Source organism: Benincasa hispida, chromosome 7, assembly GCF_027475165.1.
Source record: "Benincasa hispida cultivar pf3 chromosome 7, pf3_genome.v1.1, whole genome shotgun sequence".
NCBI classification, from domain to species: Eukaryota; Viridiplantae; Streptophyta; class Magnoliopsida; order Cucurbitales; family Cucurbitaceae; genus Benincasa; species Benincasa hispida.
In genome coordinates, this window is record NC_143484.1 from 43,935,109 (window position 1) to 43,950,523 (window position 15,415).

General features: G+C 36.3%; 1 protein-coding gene across 1 annotated transcript; it reads right to left on the reverse strand.

Moving 5' to 3' along the window:
• Window positions 1–11,194: 11,194 nt before the first annotated feature.
• On the reverse strand, window positions 11,195–12,447 carry LOC120080892 (lipoyl synthase, chloroplastic-like). Its single transcript, XM_039035561.2, has 4 exons — window positions 12,383–12,447; window positions 12,122–12,273; window positions 11,674–11,784; window positions 11,195–11,557 (listed from the first exon to the last, which is right to left on the reverse strand). The coding sequence occupies exons 2-4, from the start codon at window positions 12,242–12,244 to the stop codon at window positions 11,477–11,479; spliced, it is 315 nt and encodes a 104-aa protein (XP_038891489.1). The 5' UTR covers window positions 12,245–12,273; window positions 12,383–12,447; the 3' UTR covers window positions 11,195–11,476.
• Window positions 12,448–15,415: the final 2,968 nt, after the last annotated feature.

Sequence of the window (15,415 nt, forward strand, 5' to 3'; positions counted from 1 at the left end):
AATGATCAGGATTTACCATCTGTAGTAGTTCACAATACTTGCAAACCTCTACAAAGTGGGTCGTATCCGTAGTGTCACCAGGATAAGGAATCCCTCCTTAATCCTTATATTACAGACCTATTTAGGCTATCAGGCATGATCCACTTGTATAACTCATATACATGCTTAAATTTACATACAATAACTATGGAGCTTTGTTTATTGGATATGGTAAATGTCAGATAAAATAACTCTTATTTTATTCATAACAATGTGTATATATTACAAATTACGAGACTCCTGAAGAATTAGGACACCAATCTCAACAATCTCCCTCTTGTCCTAATGCCTCGGGAGACTAATGTACAATACAAGAGAAATACATGTACAATATACAATAAACTAAGGCATACCCCAGTATCATCTCCCACTTGCCCTAGATACGATGCCGCATGTCCTGCAGATCCAGACTCTCCAGGTGGCACTCGAACACTTTAGCCGTGAGAGTCTTTGTAAAAGGATCAGCAATGTTGTGCTCCAACGCGATCTTTGTGACTATCACATCATAGCGATGAATAATCTCCCTAATCAAGTGTTATTTCCACTTTATATTCTTGCCTCGATGATGACTCTGAAGTTCCTTCGAATTTGCTACAACCCCGCTATTATCACATTAGAGAGTGATCAGCAAATCCATATTTGGAACAACTTCCAAATCTGTAAGAAATTTCCTCAGCCAAACAGCCTCCTTAGCTTCTTCACAAGCGGCTACATATTCGGCTTCCATAGTGGAGTCTGTGATGCACCCTTGCTTGATGCTTCGCCACACTACAACCCCTCCATTCAAAGTAAACACTAACCCCAATGTCGATTTGCGAGAATCTCTATCGGTCTGAAAATCAGAGTTTGTGTATCCGGTAAGGATTAGATCCTTATCTCCATATGATTCCATGTTCTATCAAAACTAATTCTCAACTTGAATCCATTGAGCTACCAAGAAGACCTTATGGACCTATGGCTCGAAGCTCCAACGGTACGTGAATAGCTGACTAAACTCTTTAGCCACAGATCCACCATTTGTTAACTGTCAGGCATTCTACTAAAGACCGGCAGCTACACTCTTCTTACCACAGATATATTTTTTTATCCATCAGATATAACCAATCAATAGGACGATAAACCTTCACAGATACTCGTAAGTACAACTGGATCAATTTACCATTTTGCCCCTATAGTTGCATCTAACTTCTTAAGTACCACTGATCCCTCTAATGAACAATATAACATAGTCCTACTATGTGTGGACACCTCTCGGGCCATGAAAAGTTGTGTGGCGCCACATCGTTCAAGCCCTAGAATCAGCCCTCAAGGGAGCAATCTATCTACTTACCCCTTCTTCAGTGAAAAAGTGAATTCCATCTTGTGTAGTTGAGTTCCCAGCTCCTAAATCAGATGAATCCCCAAAGTTGTAGGTTTGAGTCGGCGATCTGGCCACTCGCACCCATGCATATCAAAGGACCATCCTCAAAGGTAGAAGTCCCCAACTCATTCAGTATTGAGGTCATATTACCTATGGTCATCTTAGTGAAGTGAAGTCTCTATCATGAACGGCGTTATATAACGAGACTATAATACCTTGTGGTCCGGTCTTATACAAACTCCTTTGTATAGGACGCCTCCGCTCGTATATCGCCACATGAATGATCAGGATCAGACCATCTGTAGCAAGTCACAACACTTGTAACTATTCTACAAAGCGGGCCACATCTGTAGCGTTACTAGGATAAGGTTTCCCTCCTATATCCATATACATGCTTAAGTTACAAATGACAACCAGTGATATTAGTTTATTGGTTTGTGGTAAAGCAAATAAAATATCCAATGTTCATAGACAAAAGTGAAGAAAATATCATATATTATTACATCACAAGCGTTTGTCCAAAATTGTGTTTACAAACTACAAGACCCAACGAGAGTTTAGGGCATTATCCCCAACACTTGGCAGCTTCACAAGCCGCTTCATACTCGGCCTCCATAGTGGAGTCAGCGATGCACCACTGCTTAGTGCTTCGCCATACTACAGCTCCTCCGTTAAGAGTGAACACTAACCCTAAAGTGGATTTTCGAGAATCTTTATCAGTCTGAAAATCAGAGTTCGTGTATCCAATAAGGATCAAAACCTTAGATCCATGCACAAGCATGGAGTCCCTCATTCTCCGAAGATACTTGAGGATGTTTTTTATGACAGTTCAGTGACCCTATCCTGGATAAGACTGATATCTATTGACTATCCCTACGGCGTAGCAGATGTCAGGTCGAGTACATAACATTGCATACATCAAACTTGCAACGACAGATGCATAGGGGACCACCCTCATTTCCTCAACCTCTTAAGGTGTCTTAAGACATTTCTCCTTAGACAACGAAAAGGCACAATGCCCCTTCTGGAGTTCTACATCGAGTACTTGATCAACATCTTGTCAATGTACGATGTCTGAGACAGTGCCAACACTTTGTTCTTCCGATCTTGAAAGATCTAAATCCCAAGAAAAAACTGAGCCTCTCTCAAATCTTTCATTTGGAATTGAGTCGCTAACCAGTTTTTAACTGAATTCAGTAACCCTACATCATTCCCAATGAGTAGGATATCGTCTACATATAACACTAGGAATACTAATATTTACGTTTTGGTCAAAACCATAAGATTTTATCGTAGTATTAAATCTTATGTTCCAAGATCAAGATGCATGTTCCAGGCCATAAATAGACCGATTCAGTTTACAAACCTTTTGCTCCTGACCTTGGGTTATGAAGCCCTCGGGTTGCACCATATAAACGTTTTTCGCAAGATTACCATTCAGAAAGACAGTCTTGACATCCATTTGCATATTTTATAGTCATAATATGAGGCAATGGAAAAGAGGATGTGGATAGACTTAAGCATGGCAGCAGATGAGAAAGTCTTCTCATAGCCAACTCCCTCTACCTGGGTATAACCCTTTGCCACAAGTCTAGCCTTGAAGGTTTGCATCTTCCCATTAGCACCCTGTTTCCTCTTGTAGATCCATTTGCAACCTATAGGTTTGACCCCATTAGGTTGATCTACAAGATCCCATACTGAGTTGAAGTACATAGACTCCATCTCGAGATCCATGGCTTTGACCCATTCATCTTTGTTAACATCTTCTATTGCCTTCTTATAAAACAATGGATCCTCGACTTCGCCATCGGCTACCATAGCCAGGATTTCAATTAAACTCATAAGTGCTTTCGCAACCCTCTCACTAGGTTGAGGTTCCCTCAACTCTTGAGGTGGATTTGACCTACTAGATGAACTTCCATCAACAACTCTTGTTGATGTAGTAGGCTCTTCAACAACTTTTGTTGAAGTTTCAGTAGTGTTTTTGGAAAGTTCATTCAATACTATTTTACTTCTCGGTCTATGTTTCCTTATATGAACCTCCTCAAGGAAGGTAACATTTGTCAACACAAACACCCAGTTTTCCTTAGGATGATAAAAGTAACCCCCTCGTGTCCCTTTGGGGTAGCCTACAAATAGGCACAACCTCGATCATGGTTTCAATTTCTTAGGATTTGCCTCAAGCACATGGGCTAGGAAATCCCAGATGCAGAAGTGACGTAAACTAGCTTTACGCCCGTTCTACAACTCCAAAAGTGTTATGGCAACACTCTTGGAAGGAACATGGTTGAGGATATAGGTTGCAGTCTCTACTACAATACTCCAAAACGAGTCCGGTAAGGAAGCATACCACATCATCTACCGAACCATGTCCAACAGGGTTCTATTTCTCCTCTCTGATACACCATTTTGCTGAGGTGTACCAGGTGTTGAGAGTTGGGAAACGATTCCATGTTCTATCAAATAGTTCTGGAACTCATAATCCAAAAACTCTCCACCCCGATTTGATCGAAGTGTATTAATCCGTTTATCTAATGCGTTTTCAACTTCTGCCTTGAACTCTATGAACTTTTCAAAGGGTTCTGACTTATATTGAATCAAATAAACATACTCATACTTCGGGTAATCATCAGTAAAAGTAATGAAATACTCATAACCTTCCTTGGCTCGCACATTCATCGGACCACAAAGGTCTGAATGTACTAACTCTAGAGGCACTTCGACTCGATAACCTTTTGCAGTAAAAGGTCTTTTAATCATCTTGCCTTCAAGGCATTACTTACACACAGGTAAAGAATTTTCCTCTAACTCGTTTAGAAGTCCATTCTTCACCAATCTCTCAATCCTATTGAGATTAATGTGCCTTAATCGAAGGTGCCAAAGTTGGGCATTTTCTTTAGGAGAAAGTTTAAGTCGTTTATTTTGAGTTATGACAGATTTAAACATCTCTATATTATGGAGGGAATTTATTGCTAATAGTCTTAGCACATACAAATTATTTTCCAGTAAAGCTGAACATATCTCAACACCATCTCTAAGAATAAACATTTTATTCATAGAAAAGTTAAAGGGTGTATTTACATTCAAGCAGATACTTACAGAAATTATGTTCCTCTTAAGTTCAGGAACAACATATACATCATGTAAAACGAGAAACCTAATCTGTAAAGTCAATTGGAGGCCTCCCACTGTCACAGCTGAGACGACGTGCCAGGTGTCTACTCGCATCGTCATCTCTCTAGTCTTAATCTACCGCCAGAATCTAATCCCCTGAAAAGAAGAACAAACATGATTAGTGGCCTCAAAGTCTATGATCCAGGCAGAATCATCATTCTCCACTAAACAAGTTACCATAACTAGTAAATCACATTTACCTTGTCTGCTCTTGGCCTTAGCCTTCTTCCTATCCTTGAGCCAACGTGGGCAGTTCTGCTTCCAGTGCCCGTCCTGGATGCAATGGAAACTTTTTCCTTTTTCAACTCGCGTTGGTTACCTACCTCACTGAGTGGCAGGTTGTGGGTTAGCCAGTGCCTTCCCCTTCCCCTTACTACCCTTCTTTTTCTTTCACTTATCAGTGTTGGATTAAGAAGGTGTAGACTTAGTTTCTAAGGTCGAACCTCGGTGGAACTTCTTAGATGATGAAGCAACATTTGCCTCACCAACTATCTTCTCCTTGGTTTTCAACAAGGATTGGAATGTCTGCAACTTGTTGAGGAGAGGTGTAAGGGTGTAATCAACTCTGTTCAGAACAACATTACTTACGAAGTGCATGAAGCTTTTTGGCAACATTTGTAGAATAATGCTAACCTGGTGCCCTCATCGATGCGAGCCCCATTCATCTCTGCCACGTTAAAGTGGACCATCATGTTCAGAACATATTTTCGAACAGATGTACCCTCCTTCATTTTGGAGTTAAAGATGCTTTTTAGAGCTTCATGCTTCAGCTATCCGGACAGTTGTCCAAACATTTCCTTTAAGGACTCCATGATCTCACGTGCAGTGACCATGGGCTGATGCTTCTTGGCTAAGACATCATTTATGCTGGTCATAATATACGCTCGGGCCTTCTCGTTCGCCCGTGTCTATCGCTCATATGCATCTCAAACGTTTCGAGCAGCAGTAAGAGCTGGAATAGGAGGCACTCCTCCATAAGGACGAACCGAAGATCATTGATGATTAATATGGTAAATAATGAGTTTTCCTCCTCTAGCATAATTGTCGCCATTTAATTTATTGGCGGCTAACAAAGCTAATGTCGCGGTTTCCATAATTAAAAGTTGCTGAAACAAATATGAACAAACTTAATAAGTCTATGCATTACCACTTTTAACACTAATTTTAGGTTTTGGCAAAATAGTTCTAATGTACCCTAAAAAATATCTATTTTACAATGATGCCCCAGCGAGGCAAGACAAAAGTCACCGGTGGGGTGATCAAGTGCCCTTTCACTAGGATGAGATATTCTCAACCATTGCTCAGAAACAACTCTTGTAATTGAATCTAACAGACACCATTTTTCGGTCCAGAACTTTAACAATTTTGGTAAGTGTAACCCCTCATTTTAGGCCCTAGAGTCCCGCCCTAATACCCCTACCATAGAGAAAAAGCAAATTAGGATAAGAGACTAAAGTGACCTTATCCTATTCAGGAGATCAGATAAAGAGTCATGCAAAACGGTCATCCTTTAGGGGGACACTCCCAGGGTGTCTCGAGGCGATGCACAAAACGTTATCCAACCTAATGAGAGAGGTCGAGGGATATGTTGTCACACGTCCCACTCCCACTTACTATGAACATTCTCTCCGTTCACTTTGGTATTGACCTACCCAAACACCATTCTTTAGGAGCACACTCCCAGGGTGCCACGAAGCTGAGGATAGATCTCACAGTGTGAACTTTAGGGAGAAACATGTAGAGGTTTAAGTGAAGTACCATATACCCCAAGTTCCTCCCACTGAATGTTCTACCTAGGGATTCCTTAACTTAGACAATCCGGCTACTGATTTTATCTAAGTGTGAGTTTAATTGGCTTAAAAACAACTTTTTCTTTTGATAATTAAACAAGTTCGAATCAAGTCCCACTAAACACGTTAACAAACTATCATCGAATTTGCATGCATGCATTAAATCTATCTAATTCATTTTTCCAGGTAGGTTCCCAGGTAGGGGTGTTCCATTTCCGTCACCTTAAATACCCCAACCTAGACAGAACCTGCCTTAGACAAAAGGTCCCTTATAGATAGATTTGCTACATATTTAATCTTTTACTAGTCAATTTAATCCTATTAAACCAATTAAAAGATTAAACTTACGTTTTTAATCTCATTAGAACCGTGATCTTAGGCCTATCTCCATCAAATTTTAAAACTCTTTTAAAAACTGATTAAACCTAAGTTTGCATGTATGTCTTTCTTATTGATTTTTGTTCTAATTTCTAATATCACTCTTATAAAAGAAACAACTAAAATCATTCACAATGCTAAGCTAGACAAGGTATTTATAACTTTTATAAATTGAACCTATGTGTCATGCTTCATGCAATGTTCATTCCTTACTATATATCTGTTATATAAATCGTAATGAACCAAGCATACATACATTCATACATCCTTATACTATAACACTTATAATATAAAGATGATGCATGAATATGCTTAATGCATGCAAAAATATAACTCTTATATTTTATGATGCATGAGCATGCTTTAAAGTAATTTAGTCATACAAGCTACTGTATCATAACTCTTACAATATAGAAATGATCCATGAAAAATGCATAACCTATGGTGGGTTTTAAAATCTATATGACATACTTTTTGACATATAAAAAATGAACATACATCATATGTACATTCATCAAGAATCAATGGACCGGGATGATTAGCCTCAAAAATCAAAAAAATCAAAGCTAACTATTACAAAACCGATGAGCTAACCAGTTCAAACAGGCGAATCAGGTCTTGAACCGCCCGGGTGAAGCATCGTTCCAGAGATCGTATATCAGCTCCGTGTGATCGTCTAGTGACACTGAACGAGAGTAAACAATCGTATAGCATGGATCGCGTGCCTATGACTATGCGATGAAGCATAAAGGCTCGTGCAGCGCACATCTTGTAACACATGCCTAAACAATCGTATAGACGACAACGATATGGTGAAGCATGATCGTCTAAACGATTACGAAACAAACTTCAAGTATCGTATACCAAGTGATCGAGTAGCTAGGAACTATGCGATAAAGCATGCTGGCTAACTCAATCGTTTAGTGTTCGCCTACCATGCGGCGAGAATTAAAATCTCAACGATCGTTTACCTCATCGTCTACATGATCGGGTAGCCAACGCAATACGCCCAAGTAAACACTTTACCCGATCGCTCAGCATCAGCCATGCGATCGTTTAACAAAAACTACATAATCGGGTAGAACTTTTCTACACGATAGTGTAGCTAAATCTAAACGATCGTTTAGCTCGGGCTACACGATGCGACCAACACTTGGTCTTCTTCCACGATGAGAACAACATCTTCATGTGCTGAAGCTTCTTCACGAATGACTCTTACTGACTCAAACACTTTGAATACAGACTCGGTAGCAATGCATTATGACCAAAAACACAGGGGCCCTTACAAATGAACTTGAAAAGTAAAGAAAGCTTTAAAGAACAGAGGTAACTATCCCGAAACATCCATCGACTCAAATCCACAACTACATCTAACATTTAAACGTATTGCAGACTACATAAAACCCACCAAGACTGTAAATGTAATTTGATGTATCAATGAAAGCATACACGATCGTATAGAAAACTTTCTACACGATCGTGTATGCTTTCAAGCTATCGTATAGCTTAGGCTTTTGATCATCCGATTCACAATATTGAAATGATCACATAGTGTAAAAATGAAAACGATTTTCATTTTAACCATCAGTTACCATAATTGATCACAACTTCCCATTAAGTTGGTTATGGGAGAAAAAACCGTAATTAATTATCCTATAATTGATTTAATTACAAATATAAATAATATATTCATAACCTATAGTTTTAATATCACATCTCATGCAATATATAAACCATAGTTCTTTTTCTCCCTTATAGTATTAAATAATAATTCCTCCATTTAATTTATTTAATACATTAATTCAATTATATCTCATATAATTGATACAATTTAATTATATCATATATAATCAAATTTCCTTTTGTTAATTTGAACATTTCAAATTAACCCAAAAAACTAATTCTCAACATGAACGCATTGAGCTATCAAGGGGACCTTATGGACCTGTAGCTTGAAGCTCCAACGGTACATGAATAACTAATTAAACTCTTTAATCACAATATCCACCATCTGTTAACTGTCGAGTATTCCACTAAAGACCAACAGCTGCACTCTTTGCGCTACAGATATATTTCTGTGTCCATTGGATATAACCAAACAACAGTACGATGACCCTTCAAAAATCGCTCGTAAGTACAGTCGGGCCAATTTACCGTTTTGCCTCTGTAATTACATCTAACTCCTTAAGTACCACTGATTCCTCTAATGAACAATACATCATAGTCTTACTATGAGTAAATTCTTCTCGGGCCAAGTGAAGGTGTGGTGCCACATTATTCAAGTCCCGAAATCAGCCCTTAAGGGAACAATTTATCTACTTGCTCCTAAATCAGGGAAGGAGTGAATTCCGTCTTGTGTAGCTGAGTTTCCAACTCCCCAATCAGATGAATCCCCAAAGTGGTAGGTTTGAGTCGACGATCTGGCCACTCGAACCCATACAAATCAAAGGACCACCTTCATAGGCAGGAGTTCCCAGCTCATTCAAGATTAAGGTCATGTTACCTATGGTCATCCTAGTGAAATGAAAACCTTTGTCATGAACAGCGTTATATAACGAGACTAAACATTTCATGGTTCGATCTTATACAAACTCTTTTGTATAGAGCATCCCCGCTCGCATGTCTAATACATGAATGGTCAGGATTAGACCATTTGTAGTACATTACAACACTTGTAACATCTACAAAGCAGGCCACACTCGTAGTGTCAACAAGATAAGGTTTCTCTCCTTTATCCATCTACTACAGACCATTTAGGTTATCACTTAAAGCACGATCTACTTGTATGTCATTACATACATGCTTAAGTTACAACGATAACCAGTGAACTTAGTTTATTGGCTTGTGGTTAATACAACAAAATATCTCATATAGCAAAGACTGTAGTCAAGAAAATATCTCATATTATTACATCACAAAATGTTTGTTCAAATACATGTTTACAAGCTACTAGACCCAACAAGATTTAGGGCATCAACCCCAACACTATGAGACTTTCTCAAGAAGCATAATGCCATAAGATGCTTAAAGATTTAGAATGAATGAACCTAAATTAGTTACAACACCTCTAGCATCTCATTTTAAGTTATCCCTTGAACATGCCCCCGAATCTGATGATGAAAGAGATCAAAAGCAAGTTGTACCATATGTAAATGTTGTAGGAAGTCTCGTGTATCTCATGGTCTGTACCAGACTAGATTTAGCTCATTGTTTAAGTGTTGTTAGTAGATATATGGCTGATCCAAGGAGCTATCATTGGCAAGCAGTCAAGTGGATTCTAAGAAGGAACCGTTTCATATGGGTTGTTATATACTAAACACTTAAGTAATCAAAAGATTTTCACAGGTTTTGTGGATACAGATTATGCAAATGATAAAGATAAAAAAAGGTCTTTGTCCAATTTAGTTTTCAAGTTTTTTGGAAACATAGTGAGCTGGAAATCATCCTTGGAATTAGTGGTTGCTTCATCGACCACAGAAGTCTGAATATATGGCTCTAACTGAAGCACTTAAAGAAGCTATCTGGCTGAATGAGTTAGTTGAAGAATTTCATATTTTCTTGAAGGATGTGGTGATTTTTTATGATAGTCAGAGTGCAATTTTTTGTCAAAGAATCAGACCTACCATGAAAGAACCAAGCATATAGATGCTAGGTTCCATTTCATAAGAGATGTTATTGCTGAAGGAAGGGTAAGGACTGAGAAAATTTTATCCTCTGAAAATGCCGTTGATGCCTTGACAAAGTCATTACCTGCACATAAGCTTGAGAGCTGTTTGAAGGCTCTCAAGATTGGTTCTTTGTGAACTCTATTTTTGGGAAAGGTCCTATATTTTTCTTACTGATGTATTATGTAGCAAGGTGGAGAATTGTTGTGGTTTATTGCTAGTCTAATACATTTTGGCCCTTTATTATATTGAGTGGGCTTGTCTTATTTCAGCACATTAATTTGGCTTCTAATTGGGCTTGGTATACTCTTTGTAGTCTGTAGGAAAGAGTATTCTTGTTGTTGTTTTGTAGGCCCATCTTCAAGTTGTTTGTGAATGAGCTGGAAGTAGAATATTTCTCCACTAAATTTGTTACAGTAGGCAGCCTGGGATTGGTTGATTGGTTGAGGTATGTCACCTGAATTCATTTCTCCTTCCAGGGATTTTATCATATGTGAAGTGGTCCCAGCTGAAGTGTTTCCTCTGATGTAATTAAATGGTCGGTTGAGCAGGCGTTCAGGGGAACATCGAGTAAGCGAGTATGTTTGCATTGAGTAAGTGAGTATGCTTGCATCGAGTAATTGAGTAAGCGTGCATCGAGTAATCGAGTAAGCTTGTAAGCGTGAAGCTTTCAGGTGAACAGTGAGCAACGATTAAGATGCTATCAAGGATCGAGTATAACTAAGCAAACTCTGAAGCACTGGCTATTTAAGTGTTTTCTTCTTGTTGTTGTGATAACAAACTTTATATTTTCTCTTCCAAAAGAAATTCCTTTATATTCCTATTATCAATATCAATAAAGAAGATTGAGAGACCTTTCACAGTGGATATAAATCTTATCCTGAGATTGAACCACTATAATTTCTGTGTTGTTTATTCTTCCTTCTTTTCTTCTTTTATTTTCATTCGAGTACTTCCACTGCTACATCACTGAATTGAATCGTTAGTTAGTATAGCTCAGATCAACATGACCAAATCTTGGAATCACTGCTAATGACTCAAACTCACGTCACAACTGGAATGTTGATCCTTCAATTTACCGTTGAGCTTTTGACCCTTTCTCTAACCATGGTTTGGACAAAGAGCTCACATGTCCGATATGAGGATCGAACCTAACCATATAAGGAAAGAAGTATTGAATGAACTCATTTTGGTAGCAATCATGGTTTAGAAAATGTCAGGAATTGTCTTGGCAATGGACGAATGATACATTATGAATAAAGCTTACCAAGGGTCCACTAGCCACAGATCGGAATCCAATTAACTCCCCGTATTCTTTCCAGGATGCAAACTTTTCGGGTGTGACATATTCTTTGACAGTCAGGTGTAATGGGGTGGGCTGCAAGAGAATGACCGTGTCTTAAGAATCACAATTGAATCGTCAACAAGTGAGGGTCATACTCAAACCACTAACATGCATGAATTGATGCAGGCCCTAGTTGCTCTAAGCAATTGTCAGACTAAACACCCAACAAATTGAAAAAATAGTGCATATTACATTACAAACCATTACAAGCAACAAAGAAAAAGAACTAAGAATAGTCGAAACTCGGCCAAACTGGGTTGGTCTTCATTTAAATCGGTTCCATGGTAGGTAAATCGAAGCAAGGATTGTTTCATTTCAATGCAATAAATAAATATGACTGGAAAAGTAACTTAACTAAGTATAAAGAAACCTGCAAATATTGCCCAAGTGTAAGAATATCCACATCTATGGCCCTTAAATCAGCAAGAGCTTCCTTCAGTTCATCATCGGATCCTGCGAAGTCTAGCATGATCGAAGTGATCATTCCCTGCATGTTTTAGCAGGGATAAGCTCTGGTCATAACTGCATAGAATCAAACTAATCGTAAGAATCTCGACTACTGTGAGGCACAGATTGCTAAAACTGAAGAATAATAAGGATTCCAACTGGGTTGAAGCCCTTGCTTACTGACTTTGAAGACAGGCTAGAACATGTAATAAAACTATGGAAGAGAAAATTAAATAATAAAATTTTCACAAAAAAAAAAAGAAAAAAAAAACGTCCAGTTGCAAAGATAAATGCACAAGAACCAGATTCCATCACACACAAAAGTAACTAGTTGTAATTTGTAAAAGGACGTAAAGGACTTCTGCCATAATGGTGTTAAAACAAGCAAGCCTTTGCACCCACATTCCAATCCAAATTTTCATCTTATTATGAGAAGGATGCCATGAGTTAAATCCGACCCAAAAGACACCGGACCTCCTGCTACCATATTAAATCTTCGATTGTCCCAAAAGTTTAAGTTGATAAGTTACGGTAAGTTTTAAAAAAAAAAAAAAAGTTTTTTATAAATACTACCTTGTACTTATTATTGATGTTGCTACCTATGTTTCTTTTTTAATTTAATTAATTAATGGTATTTAAGAAAAAAAATAATTACAAGGGTAAAACGAACATTTGACGTAGCTATTTATGACGACTCATGAATGATCGACTTGCTTATATTGTTTATATTCATGGACACAACTTGTCCTACATTGCATAAGAGTTCAACTATGGGTCTATAGTGATTTACCCTATAGTTAATGATGAACGAAGCTAATTAAGAAAAAAAAAGTAATTACAAGTGTAAAACGAACGTTTGATCCAATTATATTTATGACGACTCATGAATGATCGACTTGTTTATATTGTTTATATTCATGGACACAACTTGTCTTACATTGCATAAGAGTTCAACTATGAGTCTAGTGATTTACCCAGTAGTTAATGATGAACAAAGCTAATTAATTAAAGAATTTAGTTAATTAATCTTGGATCATTAGAGCATATAATCGGCAAGTTCATATGGTCTCCTTACTAGTCCACCACGGACCAACAATGATTATATATATTGGAAAGAAAATTGAAACATTCAAATATATGAGAAAAAATATTAATTGTATTGGATATAATTAAAACTTGAAAATTCATATTGCATGTTAGACATAGAGTTCTCTATCCTTTTGGGTATGGGTTCTAGTATGGATTGCGGAGTGTTTTTCTTTGTATTGGTTTGGACAATTACGATTTATATAGATCAAGTTGTGTTATATGTATTTGGATTTTAATGGATTGATCCATTTTAGGGTCTAGTATTCATGATTCTATTGAAATGGATATTTATGTTCTCAAACTTTGAAATTTCTCTAATTGATGGAATTTATTTCCATTTTTCATTGTCGTTATTTGTGTTGGCTAACTATGTAGCATTTGAATTTGGCCAAAAACTTGAAAATCTTTTAAAACTGACATGGAGTCTTTAGATTCAAAATGACGAAAGAGATGTACAAAAATAATATACAATAAAAAGAAAAGCGTGAGGAATGTTAAACGAGAGATGGTAAATGTTGTAAAATATATTTAAAAAAAGGTGTAGGTTCCAAAAAATAAGAAATGAGAATGAGATTGATCACCATCCTAGAAGTTGGAATGAGATCCCCAACTTTTGAGTGACCTCATGTTTTGTTCTCATTCTTAATTATGATAGATACTATCAATGAGGATAAAGTAGATCTCACTTTTTTTTTTTTTTGTTCTCATTCTTTGATTCTTATTCTCCGTTGTGAATGTAAACTCAAACCAACAAGGGGGAAAAACGAGTACATGGGATCATGAGAAAAATAGCTATAGAAAACATTGGAAAATGAGATATATAAAGAGAGTAACTGCCGTGTTTATAGGTTCGAGTTTAGTTAGAGTGAAAAATGAATGGTTAAGTTGGAATTTATCACGTGTCAATCTAAATTATGTTTTTGAAAACTATTTTCGAATTCTATGATCCAAAGAGTGTAAATTCTGAAAATAATATTTTTTATGTTTTCATTGTATTCAAATTTTGAATTTTAAATTTTTAAGTATAGAATTATATTAAATAAAGATAAAAACACTTAAAACTACCGTATATCATGTTATAAACTCAATTTATTTTTTGAAAAGTAAAATATGGATTATGCAATATATTATGAATTATATAATACTACAAAATAATAATTATACAAGAGAAATTTAACATAAAACAACATATTAATAAATAAATTAATAAAAGTCTATTACCAACTAATATTTCGTAGTTAATTATAACAAGTTTTATGATTTAATACTATACTATCAATCATATTTTAAACGGTTATTTAAATTAAAATCTAGTTTCTAAACCTGCTACTAAATACATATATGAAAACATAAAATAAAATTCTATTTTTATTGAAACCTTTGTTTTCAACTTTCTATTTTCAAAATTTCTATCAAGCATATCCTACTTTCTGTTTTCAAATTTTCTACTAAGCAGATCTTAAAATTTTCGTATCATCATGACGTATGACATTGGTGGCAAGTATGAACTATTCTCCTGATAGTTAACTCACCACTGCATCATATTTTTCATATTCATTATAAATGCAAATTCTAATGAAATTGTTCTTCCGAAACAAGTTTTCAAATGAAAATTTGTAAATGTTAAGGGTATAATGATAATGAAAATGTGTCTTAAAAGTTGAGAGGCTTAGTTGAAACCCGCCACTTATGACACGTGTATCACTATTTACAAATTGTGGAGCGCTATGAGATGACAAAATGGTTATTATGAATCAAATTTAAAAGTTCAAACATAAAAAATAAAATCTACCTTAAAGTTTAAGGATATTTTTGTACAATTTAACCTTTATTTTAGCCCAAAATAATTTTTTTAAAATATAATAATAAATATACAATGATGGAGGGAAATTATTTTAAATGACAAAACTGATAAAAATAATAGACATAAATTACTGTCTATCGTTGTCTATCACGATTTATCACAGATAGACTATACTATGATCTTTTGCTATTAGTTGTAAATATTTTGATTCATTTTTCTATATTTGAAAACAATCCTGTTCACACATAAATCAATCATAGACCACCGTCATATGGACTCATAATTTATCTTAGAATATGTAATATTCCAAAAACTTGAAACAAA

Coding starts and splice junctions, on each gene's coding strand:
- LOC120080892 (XM_039035561.2), bottom strand. CDS start 12,244: ATGCAGGGAATGATCACTTCGATCATGCTAGACTTCGCAGGATCCGAT. Junction 11,785..12,121: donor CACTTGGGCAATATTTGCAG/GTTTCTTTATAC, acceptor ATTCTCTTGCAG/CCCACCCCATTACACCTGAC. Junction 11,558..11,673: donor CTGTGGCTAGTGGACCCTTG/GTAAGCTTTATT, acceptor TTATATGGTTAG/GTTCGATCCTCATATCGGAC.